Source organism: Typopeltis vanoorti, chromosome 26, assembly GCF_054136105.1.
Source record: "Typopeltis vanoorti isolate ZY-2024b chromosome 26, IOZ_Tvanoo_1.0, whole genome shotgun sequence".
NCBI classification, from domain to species: Eukaryota; Metazoa; Arthropoda; class Arachnida; order Uropygi; family Thelyphonidae; genus Typopeltis; species Typopeltis vanoorti.
In genome coordinates, this window is record NC_143574.1 from 2,427,826 (window position 1) to 2,448,174 (window position 20,349).

General features: G+C 35.6%; 1 protein-coding gene across 1 annotated transcript in view; it reads left to right on the plus strand.

The window, feature by feature from the left end:
• Positions 1–20,349, plus strand: part of LOC150092268 (kinesin-like protein KIF21A) — a 524,778-nt gene that overhangs the window by 256,906 nt on the left and 247,523 nt on the right. Inside the window, exons 17-18 of the mRNA XM_090415090.1 lie at positions 1,215–1,414; positions 18,170–18,419. Of these exons, the coding sequence (XP_090271216.1) occupies positions 1,215–1,414; positions 18,170–18,419 (450 nt within the window). The remainder of the gene's footprint in view (positions 1–1,214; positions 1,415–18,169; positions 18,420–20,349) is intronic.

Below are 20,349 nucleotides of genomic sequence, written 5' to 3' on the forward strand. Positions count from 1 at the left end.
ACTCTCTGATATATTTAAGAGTTGTCTTAGCTGGCCTTATAGGAAAGATAATCGCTGCCCAAGCATCCATATATTCTCCTCCTATTGGTCCTTCAAATTATTACAATTTGATAAAACACATTGGAGTTCAAGGGTTTTTAAGATATGTTCTTTCTTGTGGTTATATCAGTTGCTTTAATATAATTTTTGTTCTAGGCATTTTATTATTATTATTATTTGGGCCTCCATGAAGTCAAAAGAGTCATTGTGGGAGGTCCTTCCTAAGAAACACAGTCTATCAAGACTCATCGAGGGAAGTCCCTCCTAGGAAACACAGTCTATCATACCACTCTTAAACTCATTGACCGTTCTCACTCTCACCACTCTATCAGGCAATGCATTCCATGGTTCAACTATCCTCCATTCAAAGAAACCACCCCTCACTCTCTTTCTCAGTTTCCTTTAGTAACTTCCAGGGATGGCCCCTTGTCATCACTCCTTCCCACTGTTCAACCAAGTGAAAGAACTCCCAGTGTCAATCCTGAAACCACCTCTCAATAGTTTAAAAATCTCAATCATATCATCTCTCCTCCTCCTTTCCACCAAACTCTGCAGTCCACACTCCCTCAGCCGATCCTCATAACTATCATTGTACAGTCCTGAAACCATCTTTTGTTATCTGCCTTTGTACCCTTTCCACAGTTAATTTATCCCCTTCAAATCCTGGGGACCAGATCTGAGAACAATAGTCTAAGTGTGGTCTGATCAGAATGATAACCTTTAATCTCTGTAGGGCAGTGTCCTTCTCATCATTGCAGCAATCCTCTGTGTTACCTTCAACATCTTTGCAACATGTCCCCTAAATTTCAGGTTTCTATTGATCATCAATCCCAGATCTCTCGTCTCCCCTACTTCCTCCAGTTTAACTCCTCCCATAGAGTATGCAGCGTCCCATTTTTACATAGATGTGTGTGTGTTATGTAGCAGATTTGTCTGTACATGGGATGAGAAATCGGTTTCTAGGAGGGAAAAAAAAACTGCTACCTCTATATGACATGGGCTTACTCACTTTCAGTTGAAAAGACCATATAAAGATTTCTCTTATCATGATGAGAATCACTCCTTCATTTTTATTTTTAGTGTTTTAATTAAAATCATTGCAGAAGAAAATATTTTAGTCATTTTATAGGATGTAAGTGTTATAGGATCTAACTAAAATAGATGCTTACTTATAGAAAATAAAGAAAACCATTCAGAAGAAAAAGTACGTAAAGTAAAACAAGAATTCGAAAAGAAATTGCATTCTCTTCAAAGTGAACTTAAAAAAATGCAAGCAGCTAAAAGAGAGCATGCTCAATTAATGAAGAACCAAATGCAGTATGAACGACAATTACGCTATTTGAAACAAGAACTTGATGAACTGAAAAAAGCTAAGGTAAAGCCTTTTCCTATGTTTTTAGCTGTTACATTACTGCTTTACTAAATATTTAGCAACCAGTTTAAATATTAGTAACAGATTTAAATTTTCAGTTGGCACCTGTACAAATTTTCATGCCTCTATCCTCCTTTAGCTGTGAAATTTTAATAATTATAAAATTATGAAATTTAACATTTACAATTAAGCTTTAAGTAATTTATCAATTACAATTAAAATTATTTTCATTATTGCTGAATTTGTGAAATATAATAATGAAAATTATTCTTATTTTCCAGATTTGACTGTGGTTCATTTCAAACTGGTGAGATCTTTCTGAGCAATAAATACAAAATGTTATATTCAGGCAATGACAATCAAGGAAAAGGAGTAGCCATAGTATTCAACACAAAATACGAGGCTAATCTTCTTGAATGGCAGACAGTCTCAAGTAGAGTAATGTGGGCAAATATGAGAATGGGGAACTGGACAATGAGACTTATTTGTGCCTATGGTCCCACAGAAGGTTCTACTAAGGTAGAAGTGGAGGAATTTTTTGAGGCTTTAGAAAAAGCAACTGACACAGTGAAAAAGGAAATATTGGTCCTTGTTGGGGATCTAAATAGCAGAGTAGGAAATGATTGTGAGACATACAAAAATATTTTGGGAAAATTTGGAGAAAAGAGCAAAGCTAATAATAATGGCAAATATCTGTTGGATTTCTGCTCAGGACATGGACTGGTTATTACTAACACCATGTTCCAACATAAAAATGTGCACAAATTCACATGGAGAGAAGAGACAAGGAATAAGAAAAGTCTCATTGACTATGTTATTGTTGAAAGTGATGTTTTCTCTCTGGTGCAGGACACCAGAGTGTACAGAGGATTTGAAATTGGAAGTGATCACTATTTAGTCTTGAGCAGGATAAAATTGAATTTCATATTGAAAAGAATAACATGTAAGAAAGTTCTAAAGCGAATAAAAGTTGAGCAGCTCTCAGATGTGAACTGTAGACTAAAATACACAAAGATTATTGAAGAAAAAATGAAAGAGTTTGAGAACAGAAATCAAACCTTGGAGATTCGGTGGCAAACTCTGAAGAAAGCATTGATTCTGCCAGAGAGGCATGTGGTGAGGTTGTCTGTAAGGATAGAAAAATTAGAACTCCTCCATGGTAGACACAGGAAGTTAAAGAGGCAGTGAAGGAAAAGAAGAAAGCATATCAAAAGTTCCTGGCAAATAAGTTAACTTGCACTCTTAGAGAATACAGAGACAAATGCAAGAATGCTAAACACTGTGTAAAACTAGCTAAACAAAAGTCATGGGAGGACTTTGGCAAGAATATAGAAAATAAATATCAAGAAGGTGGCAAAATATTCTGAAGGTTGTTGAAGAAGCTTAGGAATGGAGGAAAGAGTGCTGTAAAAGGAGTTGGAGATGATAAAGGTGACATGAAAACGGGAGAAAAAGATATCCTTGAAGTATGGAGTAATTACTTTGAAAAACTGCTAAATGAAACAAGCAGTGATGACAGCATAGTGGTAAAAACTAACCAGGCATGCAGTCAGGAATATATATCCATACTTGAAGTAGAAAAAGCCATCAAAGGCTTGAAATGTGGAAAGGCAGCAGGAGTAGATGATATTCGACAAGAAATGCTGAAGTATGGTGGTATAAGAGTCTTACAGTGGCTGCACTGCATAGTTCAGAAAGCCTGGACAAAGATACGAATTCCCGATGATTGGAGTAGAGCTCTCATAGTACCCATATATAAAAAGGGAAATAAAACTGAATGTGAGAATTACAGAGGTATTTCCCTACTGAGTGTTCCTGGCAAGATCTATGCAAGTATACTTGAGAAACGGTTGAGAAGAATTGTGGAAGAAAAGCTGGGTGAAGAACAAGCTGGATTCAGGCCAAATAGAGGCTGTCAGGATCAGATCTTCACTTTACAACAAATAGTCGAGAAAGCATGGGAATATAACAAAGATCTGTGTTTAAGTTTTGTTGATTTGGAAAAGGCATATGACAAGGTGCCAAGAGAGAAGTTATTCAATATGCTACAGTTATATGGTGTCAATGGGGCATTATATCAAGCAATACTTAGTCTTTATTTGAGTTGTAAGTCAGCAGTTAGAATTGAAGGAAGTACAGGAAGATGGTTTAATGTTAAATCTGGTGTGAGACAAGGATGTACATTATCCCCTCTGTTATTCATTATCTATATGGATCACATTATGAAGGAAAGTGGTATTAAACATTATATCAAAATTGGAGATGTTAATGTCAGCTCTTTGCTTTATGCAGATCATGTTATACTTCTAAATAAATCTGCTACAAGTCTGTAAGATTCTCTGACTGAATTGAATAGCTGTTGTAATAGATATGGTATGAAGGTCAGTAATAAAAAGACAAAGACAATGAAAATAGGCAGAATCATTGAAAATGTCAACTGTGTTGTGAATGACAATGTACTTAGGCACGATTTTTAGTGAAGATGGTAAATTAAATATAGAAATAGACAACAGAATCAGCAAAGCTGGTATGGTGGGAAGTCAATTGAATAAATTCATATGGAATAAGAGAGAAATTAGTCGGAACACTAAATTAGCTGTATACAAGAAAGTGTTCAAACCAGTTTTAACTTATGAATCTGAGAGCTGGGTCAGAAGTAAAACACTTGAACAAAGACTAGAGACTGCAGATATGAGTTCTGAGAAAGATTATTGGTGTGAACAGATGGCATCAATGGCAATATCATATTAAAAACGAGGATATTAGGAAAGAATTTGACATTGTCGGCATCCAGGAATGCGTTAGCAGAGCTAATCTCAGGTGGTATGGTCACTTAAACAGAATGGGCGAAGAAAGATTAGCAAAACAAGTGTTCTCTGCCATGTTGGCAGCAAAACGACCCAGAGGAAGACCAAGATATAGGTGGATTGATACGGTACAAAGTGCCTTAGATGATAGAAATATAAGATCTGATAATGTTGGAGTCTTGACAAGTAACAGACTGATTTGGAGGAAAATTGTAGATAGGAAGTTAGTAATGATGTAATTTTTTTCATGTAGTACTATCATATCATCATATCCTGTACACCCCTTGAGGGTAAATGGCAGGAATATGATGATGATGTATATTTTCAATGGGTGTATCATATTCTCAAACACAAGATTTCATGTCAAGTTTCTGATCAACAGCTTTATACCAAATTGTTCTGTTATTCATCAGGTTTCTCACTTGATTAACTCTTTTCAGTCTTCTATTAGACTAAGTGTTTCTTTTTTTGATATGTCATCTGCTCTTCTCTAATGACAGGAAAAATTCCTTTAAATTAAGGATACCAAAAAATTATATACTTGGTTTAATCCTTTATCCAAGTGTAAGCAAACAAAGTTTGTGCTTGAAAGTTTGCTTACACTTAAACCAAGCATATAATTTCTTGGTATCTTTAATTTATAGTATAGCGAAGTGGGAAAAATTCCTATTTTGACATACTTAACACGTTCGCTGCCAACTACGAGTATACTCTTAGTTCGTATATGAGCTACACAAGCCAGCTACGAGTATACTCGTATGACGCTTACTGCTGGCAACGAGATTACCGTACTGACCTGAAGAAGTGAAATTGCTTGGCATACAGGAATAGACTATGCCGAAGTAGCTTGGCAGCGAATGTGTTAAAAAAAATTAAACATGGAAACTCGAACTTATGTAAAATAGATTTTATTAGCTGTACAGGAGGAACGGTCTGGAAAGTTCTGATAAACATCAGAACAAAAGATAATAATTTTATGTCTTCTTATATATGCCAAAAGAAAAAGAACAAATTATTACAATTTGATGAAACATGTGGGTTAAAGGGTTTTAAGATATGTTCTTTCTTGTGTTATATCAGTTGCTTTAATATCATTTTTGTTCTAAGTGTTTATCAGAACTTTCCAAACTCCTCTCCTTGTAAATTGCCTATGTATCATAGCCATCCTCAGTATGTTGATTGGAACACAATATAAAATTACAGTTAAAGAATCATTTTCAAAAGGTAACACTATAGTGTTAATTGGATGACAAAAATAAAAAAATTCCCAGTTATATTAGAAAAAAAATTACAATAATATAATCTGGAATTCACATAAAAATGATGTAATAATATTTCCCATAAAGGGAATAACCGAAGGTCATCAGATTTGTTTAAGTTAGGTTGTGTAGAAAGGTCTCAACTCACTTCATATAAGTGCTCTATAAGAAATCTACTTCTATATAAAAAAAACAGTTTTCTTACAAAAAAAACTATGCTTAGTTTAGATAACATGTTCCGCTAGGCCAGTCTGTTCCAGTTTATCATACTGGTTATATGATTTATGTTCTTCACAATGGATAGTGCAGATTTTTCAGACTGTCCAGAGTAAGACAAACTACTGGAGAATAGGATCTGGTAGATACCTGGAATTGAGTAGAGAAAGCTTATCTTTAGGTGAAGGAAGGAATTTTAATTTAATAAAAGAATTAATTTTTTAGAGAATTAATTAAGGTAGAAATATTCTTTATCTTGTATGACTGCTGCTTTCTTTTCTGCCTGAGTAATAAGATTATTATTCTTTTTTAGAGCATTAAGTGCTTTGAATTCCAATGGAGTTAAGTTAGACGGTGGTAGTTTTGCTTTGAAAAGAATTGTGGCTGATTTGAAAATGAACTTTGTTAGCAGTCTCAGCAGGAAATGAATGTAAACTTTTATCTATAAGATGAAAAAAGTCAATTATAGGTTACTTCTTGGAAAGACGGCTAAAACTGAGATCTCTTCTTGAGTAAGAGGACATCCTGATACATTTACTAATTTCTTCTTATTGTCTGTAACATTACTAGAATGATTGATAGAGTAGTTGACTAGTAAATTAAGTTTCCGTATAAGAGAATAATGAGTAGAATTGAAAACTCCCTTGGATTTTCATTTCTACTCATTATAGGAATCCAGAGAAATAATTAAAACAATGTTCAAAAATTCAGTCTGGCCTAACAGAACATGCTATCTTAATGACAGTTTTTGTAAAAAAATTAAGCTTTTATATAGAAGTAGATTCCTTATGCAGTGTTTATGTAAAGAGAGTTGTGAGATGAGACCGTTCTACACCATCATAACTGATGCCCTTCAGTTATCCCCTTATGGGAAATATTATATTTTTTATGCAAATGCCAGATTTTTATATTATTGTAATTAAAAAAAAAAGAATAATTGGGACATTTTACTAAATGTTTGTTGTCCTATTAATGCTATAGTGATCTTCTTCTTCTGCAGCTTCTCCCACTTAAGTGAGGTCACTGTTGATAATGAGTTTCCTCCACACCTTCCTGTGGAGGAGACTCATTATACCTTGGGCTGTCACCACATCCAAGTTCTTCATCCTTAAGTCCTCTTCTACCAGCTCCCTCCATCTCTTCTTTGGCCGCCCACGCTTCCGCCTTCCTTGCACATCCATCTGCATGACCCTTCTTCCCACATATTCGTCCTCCCTCCTCATCACATGATCAAACCATCTCAACCTTGCCTCCTGTATTTTCGCTCCTAAGTTCGTAACTTTCACTGTTCCCCTGACATAGTCATTTCTCAGACGATCCTTTCTGGTCACACCGCATATCCACCTAAGCATTCTCATCTCTGCTACTTCCATCCTGCTGATGTTATTTTTCCTCAGGGCCACAGTTTCTATAGCATATGTCATAGCTGACCTCACTACTGTCCTATAGATTTTGCCTTTCAGATTGATCGGCACCCTCTTATCGCATAGCACTTCAGTCATCTCCCTCCAGTTCCTCTAACTCACTTGTATCCTGCATCCCATTTCCTTTCAGCTCGTCCATCTTCTTCCACTGTTGAACCTAAGTATCTAAAGTCTCTCACCTTCCTGATGACATTTCCTTCCAACTCCAGATCTGTCTCCTGTCTGCCGCCCACTGTGCAACACATATACTCTGTCTTACTTCTACTCAGTCTCATACCTATCTCTTCCAGTACTTTTCTCCATCTTTCCAGTTTAGTTCCCGCTTCTTCTCTTGAATCTGCACACAGCAAGATGTCATCTGCATACAACATTGTCCAAGGCGCATCTTCTCTCACCTCCTCTGTTACCACCTCCATCACAATATTAAACAGAAACAGACTTAATGCTGACCCTTGATGCAAGCCAACTGTTACTTGAAAACTTTGTCTGTTCCAGACAGGTCCGAACACTTGTCTTCACATTTCTGTACATTTCCCGCACCAACCTGACATATTTATCCGGAACTTTCTTCTCCCTCAGACACCTCCAGACTTCTTGCCTTGGCACTCTATCGTATGCTTACTCCAGATTAATAAATGCCAGATGTAGCTCCCTTTGTTTCTCTCGATACTTTTCCATCATCTACCGTAACCCAAAGATAGCATCTGTTGTTGATCTACCAGGCATGAAGCCAAATTTTTCCTTTGCTATCTCCACCTCCTTCCTCAATCTACCATCAAGAACCCTTTCTAGGATTTTCATTTTGTGGGACATCAACTTTATTCCTCTGTAATTTTTACAGTCTTGTGCATCCCCTTTACCCTTGTAGATGGGGACAAGAGTACTCTCCCTCCATTCATCGGGTATATTTTCCTGTTGGCAAACTTTCATGAACAGGTCCCACAGCAGGTCAATTCCCTCTTCCCCCAGTGCCGTCCATGCCTCCACTGTAATTCTCTGTCGAGGCCCACTGATTTTCCATTCCTCATCCTCTTCATTGGCTCTGTCACTTCCACTCTACTGATGTTCTGCACCATCCCCTCAGGAGGCTGCCCATCTTCTCTGCGAGTCTTTGCATTTTCCTCATTCAAAAGTCCCTCAAAGTATATTCTTCGTCTGTTTCTTATGTCCACATCCCTCCATAATACTCTTCCCTCAGTGTCTTTGATCTGTAAGATGTCCTTTGCTGCTTTATTTTTACATTTTGCTGGTTGGTAAATTTTTCTCTGTCCTTCCTTTGTTTCTAATTGATCATAAAGATCTTGATATGCCATGGCCTTTGCCTGTGCCACAACTCTCTTGGCTTCTTGCTTTCTCTCTCTGTACACCTCTGTCCTCTTCCACTCTTAACTCATCCCACTTCTGCTTTGCCTTCCTCTTAGCTGTCACTGCCACTTGTACATTATTATTCCACCACCAACCCTCCTTCTGCTCTCTAATCTTTCCAGATGTCTCACCAAGCACCTCAATTGCACAGCTCAGGATTACTTTTGAATTATGTTTCCACCAATCTTGTACACTTTCCATTAATGCTATAGTGATGCTTTTTTGCAAATGATTTTTTAATTGTAATTTTATACTTTCCATTATCAGTGTACTGAGGATGCCTATGATACATATGTGAAAATTTTACAGTTAATAAATTTATTTCATATAGGTTTAAGTTTCTGTGTTTAATTTTTCTAAGGAAAAAGTTCCTATACTGCTACGCTCCTAGAACCATAAGCAGAAATCTCATTGCTTGAGATTTTCCATTTTCTATTTTGAAATTTGTCCGCATCATGCTACCTGAAACTGACTACTGCCTTGAATCTAATTATTCAAGGCAGTAGTTAGTACTGTACTCTATACCAGGTTTCCCAAATTGTGTTCCACAGAGGCGAATAAGTGTTCCGTGACAAATTATGAAAATTAATATTAATATGAGCCTGGAATGATTTTTAAATGCTGCGACAAGTTCAAACATGTTTGAAAAGCAGGTGATCCTCGTTTTGCATGTGGATTGTCTATTAAGACCAGCTCATGCTGGACTTGACTCGGCCGCCCCAAGTTGTCGACACCTCCGAGCGCGAGTGAAGTACGGAGGCATCTATTCTAGGAAACATGCGGTCACAAGCAAGGTCAATGCGATATAGCCTGCTCCGGCGATAGTGTGCGCTTAGCTTTATATTGAATATGAGACCAATGATACTTGACTCTAACCAAGGTGTTCCTTTAAAATTTCAAGATTTGTGAAGTATTTCATCATAGGAAAAATTTGGGAAATGCTGCTCTATACTATAATGGTATCCTATAGGTATTTATTCCTTTCTGTGAATTCTAGTGCCCAGAATAACATTTTATAATAGTTGTTTAGAAGTGTGCTTGTTTGTTGGAAACATCAATTCTTGTTGATAATTCTTATCATTCTTCTAAATACTATATACTATAATTCTTCTTCTGGTCCACTTCTTTTTCATTTGTTTCTTATGTTAATAGTGCCATTGGCAGATGTTTAGAGTTTATTTTGTTTTGAGGCCTTATGCTAGTTTAACTTTGTTAAACTAGCATCACATTTGATTATGATGAACTGTAATATTAATGCCAATTGTGATTTAAGCCAGTACAGAATATCATTTGATTGGCTTAGTTCTGAATTGCTTGCTAATCATCAGTCACAGAAAGCTAAGCCCCAGCTGTTTTTGTCAGGAAATGAAGTGACCACTTAAATGTCTGCTGTAGGAACAATCACAAACTCAACAGAATTGAAGATAGACACCATCAAACGAAGAAGTCATTTTTAATAATTTGGCTGATTTTTGAAATAGTCTCCAAGTAACCAAAGTAATTATTAAGTCAAAGACAAAAACAAATGAGAAAAATAATAATTATTGTGATTGCTTTATGATCAAAGCTAGTAACTAGGAGAATCCATTTATTCTTCATAATTCTTAGCCTCTAAAAATTATGGAGAACCAGTCAGTACTTCTGATTATTCCCCAGTTTTCATGATATTTAGGTATATTCTACTGTTATAATGTATGTATTTATCATCTTATTTATATATGAATAGGGAAATATGCACAGAAATTTGCATATAACAACTCATGGAGATGGTCTACTAAATGATAATAAGCCAAGTTCTGTTATGTTCTGTTATGTGCCAATTGATAAATGTCAGATGATTAACGATCTTGTCTTCAAAGAATTTTACTTATGTACTGCCAAAACTGTTTTCTAGGTCTTCCTCTGTGTTCATTAGTTGGTTTGTAGAGAGTAAGAGCAATGAACATAGGTAAGTGTTGATTATATAGGTATATCACTAAGATGACAACTAAAACAGATGAGATACTACTAAATATTATGATGATATATTTGCTAGCCTGGTTGTCAGTGCCACCTCCTCCTCCCTCCAAGTAGGAGGCTGCGGGTTCGAATGCTACTGTCAGAATGAATGTTTGTCTCTGTAGGTGGAAGATGAATTTCATTGCCTGCTGTGAGATTACGGCACTGCTTATTGGAGAGGACCCAAAGTGGCTTGAAGTCCCATGTTTGGTCTCTAGAGTGGGGTTTCAGAATATGTTTTTTTTAAAAAAATACAAAATATAAATAATAATAAAAAAAAATATTCCTTAGTTTGTCCATGGCACTGATGCACTATTGGTTTGCAACTTTTCATGGGTTGTAGACAAAGATAATAGTCATAATGGTAACTGTACACAAGATAAGATATCAGTTGATAAAATTTTATCAACTGATATCCTATAATGACCTATGAAAAGCTTATAGATCCTTATCACATTGCCGTCTGCAGTGTCTTCAGCCTACATACTATTATTACTATCTTTCAGACCCCATGGAATCAAAAACTCATTTAGGAGGTCCCTTTGTTATACACATAGCTCATCATATCTTGCCTTATACGCTACAAATTCTCTGCAGACACCACACTCAGGCAGTGCATTCCAATCTTTCACAACTCTCCATGCAAAAAACCTGCACCTCACTCCATTGCTAACAACCTCCTTATACGCATTCTAGGAATGACCTGTTTTTCCCTCATCTCTCACCATTTTATGAAAAACCTCTTCAACATTAATCCTATAGCAACCCCTTACCAATTTGTACATCTCTATCATATAATCCCTCTTCCTCTTATCCACTTGACTATAAATTGTATCTTCTCAATCTTTCTTCATATTGAACATTCCAGAGAGCAGAAACTCCCAGATTCAATTGCTTGGGACCTTTTCCAACATCTTTGTCCTTTTGAAAACCAGGTGACCAAATCTGTGTACAGTAGTCTATGTGCCCCTTAATCAAGCCTTAAACAATGAAACAAGAATCTCTTTACTTCTACATGTCAGTGTCCTACACGTCATTCACAGAATTCATTGTGTTGTACTCACAAATTTGGCAATGTGTCCTCTACATTTTATATCTTTATCCACCATCACCCCAAGATGTTTTATTTCCTCTACCTCCAACAAATATATACCCACCAAGAGTAAATGCTACATCCCATCTTTGTTTCCAAAATTTTAAAACCTTACATTTTGCACATCGAACTGATATCCCCCACTCCCATGCTACTCTCGGTATATCCTCATAATCTATATTCCATAATCTCAATATCTTCTTTGTAACTCTTCTTCAGCCTTTCCATAGCTTCTTTATCCTTTTGGAACCTAGGCAAACAAATTGTCACACAGTAGTCCAGGTGCAGTCATATTAAGACCTTGTAAAGAGTCAAAATAACTTCCATATCCTCATATGTTAATGTTTGTTTCAACATTGCAATTATCCTCTGATTGTATTTACAATGTTTGATTTGTGACCTTTGAACTCCAAATTTCTTCCTATCCATCATAACTTTAAGATCTCTAGCATCATCAATAACTCCAAGCATAATACAAACAAAGTTTCCACATGAAGTCACTTCACGACTGAGCTACTTGTATATAGAAGCTAATGACTTAACATCAATTGCCTTAGTATCCCATAATGCAATTCACATATCCTGACATCTATAATGCTGTGCATTATGGGAAGAACCATTACCCAGACTGGTTTCAACCTTTATTGAGATGAAGTAAAGGGGTGCTCATCTTAGGCGTATAGTAGTTAGTATAGGGGTTCAAGAGAGCCTGTAGTATTAGGAGAAAGAAAAGGACAAATAGTATGAGAAGAAGAGAAAAGGCATCAGCTCTTTTATATCATCATATAGCCAAAGGCTATCAGTTTTCCTTTTTTACCAGTCTCATGCAGATGAACAACCAAAAGACCGATTAAAACTAAACTGCAAAGATGACTGATACTCAAATGGTTAACCTTATCTTGTGTTGGCCTTCTCTGTCTGGGATTGCTCTCCAGAGTCATCCCAGCAATTGACCATAAGACCACATTGAACTAAGATGATGCAACCATTAAAAAACTTCTCATAGTAAAAATGGACAATTTTATCTACTCCTGGTGAATATTGCATGTTTGTTGTCTACACCAGTGCTTCTCAAACTTATGGATGTCAAAGCCCCGATTTCACGGCTCCCATTAGAAAAAAAAAATCCTAATACAGACATATATTATTATAATATTTATTGTATTTATATTCAATACAAAACATACACACCAAGCTTATTTCTTTCCTGTGCATCGGCACACCTGTGTACGCTAGCAATGAAACATTAATTTAAATTGCGAAAAACTTGGCCTTTTTTATCAGTGCAGGATTTTGCATTTGCAAGCTTTTTTTTGTCTTCTTATCAATACCTTTGAAATGAAACTTATATGAATAAGCATACATTTACTAATATTCATTAAGCACCGAAATATACAAGAAGCAAAATTTGTGAACCAACACCAATGTGTGAATTTTTCCATTAAAATATAAAAAATATCTACTTAGTCTTAAAACATTTTAAATTTATTTTCATTATTTTATGGCCCCCTCAATAAAACTAACAGCCCCCAAGGGAGCTGCGGCCCACAGTTTGGGAAGCGCTGGTCTATACCACCTAGCCAAAAATTTGATATCTCTTGCTTCTTTCTAAATACAGAAATTATCTCACAGTACAATATTATAAAACATTTGTATGTCATACTGTTGGTTTTCAAATCCATGTCTCTTTATAACCTTCTCATCAGTGTGAGCCAGACCTAGAAGGGATACCAAGATTGAACTAATGAGAAGTCATATTTCTATATAGAAGTAGTCAAAAAGTGTCACACCTTATTACTAAAATACTCTGGGTTAGAGATAGATATTGGAAGTTTTTCCACTTGGTTATACCATAAATTAAAGATGCTGATAAGTTATATTCTTGGTTTCATCCTTTGTCCAAGTGTAAGCAAGCAAAGTTTGCATGTGAAGTCACTTCACGACTGGGCTACTTGTATGTAGAAGCAATAGACTTCACATCAGTTGCCTTAGTGTCCCACAATGCATATATTCTTATGGACATGTATAATGCCATGCATTATGGGAAGGGCCACTACCCGGAATGGTTTCGACCTTTGAGATCGCATCAGTGGGAGCCAGACCCAGAAGTGATACTAAGGTTGGCTTGGTAATATGACCACAGAGTCATATTACCAAGGTAATATGACCGCAGAAATATGAACTTCTGCAATAGTTCAACCTTGGTTTGACTTCTGGGTCTGACTATTACCCAGACTGGTTTTGACCTTTGAGACCTCATCAGTGTGAGCCAAACATAGTAAAGCATGTGGTTAAGTTATATATGCAAAGACTGAAAAATGATAACTTTATGGCCAACTTCTTAAGTTTAGATTTCACTCTGGGAAAAGAAGAAAGCATATTGAAATTTTATGGCAAGTAAAAGGTCAAAATTGTAGTATTCAACCAGCTGTCCTCAAAGAATACAGAGATCAATCTATGAAAGCTAAATTATGTATAAAAGTAATGAAACAGAGTCATGGGAAGACTGGTAAGAACATCATCAATTTCTTTATGTACCTTCAAGGGTTGTTCAGGCTGCTATGACAGCACTACATGATTAAGTTTACATTTGGTTAGCCTAGTGGCTATGAGCTTTGCAACCATATGCCTGGGAAAGGAGTGCTGGGTTCGATCCCCCATCACTGACGTGAAGAGCTTAAGGATCTTTCTCAGACATTCACATCAGCGACGGGGGATCGAACCCAGGACCTGCTATCCATGCCCAAGACTGGCTAAGGACAGCAGAGTTTTCCCTCCTGCAAGCAGGCAAACCAGCCCCATGAACACGTACAGCTACAGCCATAGAATATACTGGAAAGCATAGGGCCTGTCACCTTATTCTTGGGATGGGTACAACTTATAAGGGCTTAAGATAACTCTGTAACAAGCCAGTAGGCCTAACATGTAGAAGGGACAAGATCAATCACCTATCCACAATTTTCCTCCAAATTAGTCTCTTACTTATCAGCACTCTAATATTGTCATATCTAACATTTTGTTCTTGTAAGACATATTATTGCTGAATTAATCCATCTGGACCTTAGTCTTCCTCTGTCTCTTTCTTGGCATCAGCACCTGTTTTGCTATCCTGTCCTCTCTCATTCTATTTAATTGACCGATACCACATTAGATTAGTTTAGCTTATACATTCTTGAATGCTAATAATGTCAAGAATCATATTAAATATTTTCATTTTTAATATGATTCTGCCATGAAAAGGTAAATATCATGTAAGTGGCAAAATTTTCTGCAAGTTGCTGAAAACGTTTATTAATGAAGGAATGAGCAGTATAGAAATCCACCATTATGCCAAAGGCAACATAAAAGCCTGAAAGTTATTCTTGATGTCTGGAGTCAATTACTTTGAAAGAATGGAAACAGAATGGAAAATGGATGCTTTAATGAAATAATCAGTGCTAGTGCTGTGGTACAAAATATTCAAGAGGAATGCAACTTTAGTTCATATCTGCACTTGAGTTAGAAACGACTATCATAAACCTGAAATGTGAAAAGGCAGCTGGAGTGAGTGATGTTCAACCGAAAAATGTAAAATATGGACATATGACACAAAAGTTTTACAGTGTTTATACTGCATAATTTGAAACAGCTGGTCAGAAATAATCCTTGTGTTTAGGCTTATATTTTGATTCTCTAGCATATATTGTTTAAGAAAATTGACAACATATTTGTTAATAATTAAACTTATTTATTATCATATATTTTACCAAAGTCAAATCAGCATCATCAGGGATTAATATGCTTCTATTAGACATGTGCATGCAAGCACACTTCAGTAACAAAGAAGAAAATCTGGAGAAATACAGGAAGACCTCAAGTCTACAATTATGCCACCTTTTGGCTTCAGTTTGGTGTTCTTGGTTGTTGGGCTGTGACTGTCTGCAGATGAGGATTTCCCATATGAGGGGGGGGGGGGAGTCTGATACAGCCACATTTGTTTAGGTTGGGATAGTTGGTGAGAGCTGCAGCTATTCATGGAAAAGCCTCTTGAGCTTGAATTTGCTTTATGGAGTGAGGTGGCTTTCTTCAGTGGATCCTGTGCTGGGTGTCCAGGGTAAGGTCTGCCAATCCTGAGCATCCGTAGTGGTGGAATTGGATGTTATCTTGGTGCTCTGATATATGGATGTTGACTCTCCTACCTATTTGTTCATAATAGGAAATGTTGCAGCTGCAGGGTATCTGAAACTCTTAAGTGAATCCAGTGGTTGTAGCTGGTTTTTGGGGGAGCAGATTAGGGCTGATAGCTTTTTGTGTGGTTTATAGGTGGTCACAAGTTTCTGCTTTTTTTAAACATCTTGGCCACCTTTTCTGTGACCCTTGGATATAAGGGACGGTGATAGATTTGCTGTAATCTATGTTTGGGAGGGGGAAGGTAGGTGTGGGTATGTGATGTTACTATTCTTTGTATTTGGTGGAAGGTGTAGCCATTGGCCAAAAATTTTTTTTTATTTATTTATTTATTTTTATTTTTTATGTGGGTGAGTTCTGTGTTGCATGCATTGTTATCTGAGCAAATTAATTTTGCCCAGAGGACTAAGGTTTTTATAGTCCCAAATTGTTGGGAGTGGGAGATGATGTGACTATTGATGGATGTATCTACCTGTGTGTGTGTGGGGGGGGGGGGGGTTGTAGACTAAAGGTCTGGGATCTATTTGTCTTATAACTAGTGTCTAGGAAGGGCAGGCTGTTGTTACTTTCTATTTCTACCATGAATTGGATCCTTGGATGTTGACTTTTCAAATGCGAAAGGAAAGTGTGTAAGGTCAAATTGCAAACACATCATCCACATAGTGTCACCAGATAGTGGGTTTGTCGTGACGTTCTATTTTCATGTTATGTTCTAAATCCGCCATCTTGCTAAAAGTCACTTTCATAAAATAAAGGAAAACTAATTGCAAATTAATCACTGATCTAAGGGTAGAGAAATTTCTATTATACTGCGCCACTCTATCCTTAGATAAGTCTATATGAATTAGTAAGATTAATTCAAAATTAGTTAGCAGTCTTTTCACTCATTCAGGCCGATGGTATTTATTTTCTTTCCTTCTGGGATTCCCGCTAGATCCGAATTTTTGTGAACGGTGCAGTAAAAAGAAATTCAGGCAAACACAATATTTAAATTAACAAACAAAACATTTAATATATGGTTATATAACAAAATACATGTATTCCACTTTTAAATATGATAACTCAGTCAAGCTAGTACATCAGGTCAAGTCATTCACAATAAATCAATCTTTCAAACTTTCACATACAATTTCACAATTTCAGAATTACAAAGTTCCTATACTCAACTTATTACAATAGAAATTCTTATTTAAACAGTTTCCTTGTGTCTCTCAGCTACACTCTACGATTAACTCATAACAGGCACTAACCACGGTAGATATCATTTCAATGTCTATAGTTTCAACTCTCAGCCTCGATGGTAAGCTACAGTTAATGTTACAAACAGCGCAACGGAACTAATACTTAAATCTTCATACACTGAAATAAACTAATGTGACTGTCCTTACCAGAAATAATCTTCAGTACTTCCAATATTTTGTGAGCACACTTTCAATTTGTATTTATCATACTTGCGAAACACATTTATAAAAATTCTCCAAGGTTATAACTAAGCCTTATTAATCGCGCTTCAAAACTCCAGATAAAAACTATAAGGTACATTAATTATTCTTATTTTTCATTCATCAACTAGTTTAACTCCGTACAATTCCTTTTTTCGTAGTATAGAAATAAATCGTAATTGCAGACTGACTGGATTTATTCAGAATTCTTCTTTGAATGTCCAGTTCTCTAATTATCCGATTACGACAATAATTTCCTTTATTACTACGGCTGACTTTGCTTTCAGCCAACTATAAGATTCACTTATGAAAAAAATATCTACTCAATTCTTCCCTAAGAACCTTTTAATTACATCTACTTCTTTAGTTTACTTCCTTGCTACCTTATAGTTCCAAAGTTCCGTCCCGACCCTCACAACTACGTATCTATTTTTTTCTCTTCTCCACAAACGCTCCCTTCACACGCGCCCGTTTATTTTCATGCGTCTCCATGACAACCGATAGACGTAAACATTCTGGCGAATGTTACATTACGCTATACAACTACATTGAGTTATTACATAACATTAAGCTTTCACAAAAGGAATAAATAGAATGATCGCATTTCAATAAATGCGTAGTTAAATCACAAATATAAATTCTTAGAATATTGACAAAACAATAAATAAAACAGCTTAATAACATTTAATACAGAATCTATTTACCATTAACACATTTCTTTGATTAAGCAATTAAATATTTGACATAATTAAAGTAGTTACACAATATCAATTATAATTCATGCCATTTACACCAAATAATATCTACAAACACAGTTCCTATGACGGAAAATCATGTTGGATTCTGAATCAAACAACATTTATTCTATTTTCTACATAATTAGAATCCAACAGGTTTAACAGGGGAGGAATTTTGTTTTGAATTATGACCTATAGTCTCATCTTGCTTCAATTTCTGAGTGACACCATAATTTTTCCTTTTGTATAGGTTCGACTGATGAATAAGATGAAAGAAGAAGCACAGAAGCATAAAGAGGCAGATCAGAAGAGAAATCGAGAAATTGCACAACTTAAAAAGCAGAGCAGAGCTAAAGAAAATCAAATTCGTTCCTTGGAAGCAGAAAAAAGACTTAAGGAATCTGTACTCAGAAGAAAGCAGGAGGAAGTAATGGCTCTAAGGAGGCTTGCTAAACCAATGTCAGATAAAGTGGCTGGTAGAGTTGGTCGCAGAAGGGAAAGTAAGTATAAACATTTCTATTCTTTCAATCTTCTTACTGTACTTACTGTACTCAGATTCAGACTATTAAAAAAAAATACTGGTACATATATTTGAAATTAGAATATAATATTATGATGCAAACGTAAATTTCTGTGATTTAGCAGGTCTGTGGGAAGTTTTCAGTATTGAGACCATATTGATGTAAATAAAGAGTTTAATAAAAATATGCAATTAAAACCTGACAAGTTTCATAAGTTGTAAGACTTACATCATCATCAGGGGTACTGGTACAAGAAAGTTTTATATAACAAAAGCCTATTAACAATTAATTACACATATTAGATGTTTTGATAACTTCACAACTGTTACATATAATTAATAAGTCAGAATACAGACATGCATACAATAATGAATTTACCATTTGTATTCTGGCAGAATATCTAAAGGCTTTAAACGATAAGGCCATAAGATTACTGACTGACATGTAACAAAATATATGAAACTGGACACCTGCCAAAATATTTTAAGCATTAGACATTCCTACCAATACCTAAAAAAAAAAAAAAAAAAAAAAAAAAAAAAAAAAAAAAAAAATCTAAGACAATCAAATGTGAAGAGTACAGAACAATCAGTCAGATAGCAAAAGTTTTGTTATACATCATCCTAGAAAGAAATAAACATAAAATCAAATTGGAAATTAATGAAACACAATCTGGTTTTCAGGAAAATAAAGGAACTAGAGAAGGACTCTTCAACATTAGAACTATTATAGAAAGATATCTGCAGAAGCAGAAAGAAGTCTTATGTTTTATTGACTACACCAAGGCCTTTGACAAGATACAACATGAACATTTAATAGAATGCATCAAAAATTAGGAGTAGATGGTGAAGATACCAGATTACTGATAAATCTACATTGGGAGCAAACTGCCTCAATAAAAAAACAGGAGAAACCTTGATGGAATCCCCAGTAATGAAGGGTGTCAGACAAGGCTTTGTTCTTTCTCCTATATTGTTTAACTTCTATACTGAAAATATCTTCCATCGATTAGAATTTAAAGGGGTGAGTCAGCATAAGAGGCAGAAATATAGACAACTTAAGATATGCAGACGATACAGTACTGCTGGCTGAAAATAAGAAAGATCTTCAAAACCTACTAGAAGAGACGCTAAAACTAATTGAAAAATACGGAGTTAATTTCAAATTCAAAAAAACCATTCCTTCTAGAAAAAGGGAAAATACCCAATATAAATATTAAGATCAGAGAAATACCTTCGATCAAGTAGAGTTATATATATTTGGGTCAACTAATTACAGAGAATGGAAAGTGCGATAAGGAAATATTGAGAGGAATAGAAATTGCTAGATCAGCCTTCATTAGCATGAAAAACATTGTGACCTCAAAGGAAATTCACACAAAAACAAGAATTAGGCTGTCCAAATGCTACGTATGGGTTGACCCTGCTATATGGAGCAGAAACCTGGACAATATCAAAATACTATGAAAATAAACTAAAAGCCTTTGAGATGTGGATCTTCAGAAGAATCCTTAGTCCCATGGACTGCCAGAAAAACTAATTTAGAAATATTACAAATGATTGGAGAAGATAGGACTTTGTTGAAAACCATTAAGAAAAGGAAACCACCTACCTTGGTCATATACTAAGGCATGAATCCCACCAAAAACACTTCTAGAAGGAATGATACAAGTAAAAAGAAGAGGAGGAAGACAAAGAACAGATTGGATGGGAAATATTAAGGACTGGACCTTTTTTGTCTTATGAAGAATGTAAAAGAGAAGCACAAAACCATACATGGTGGAAGCTCATGGTAGCCAACCTTCTGGAAGGAGATGACATCTGACAAGCAAGTTATACATTAGTTAATTATTTTTCCACAAGATTGCTTTAAATGTTATATTTCTTTCATGCACTCCTTTTATATCTTG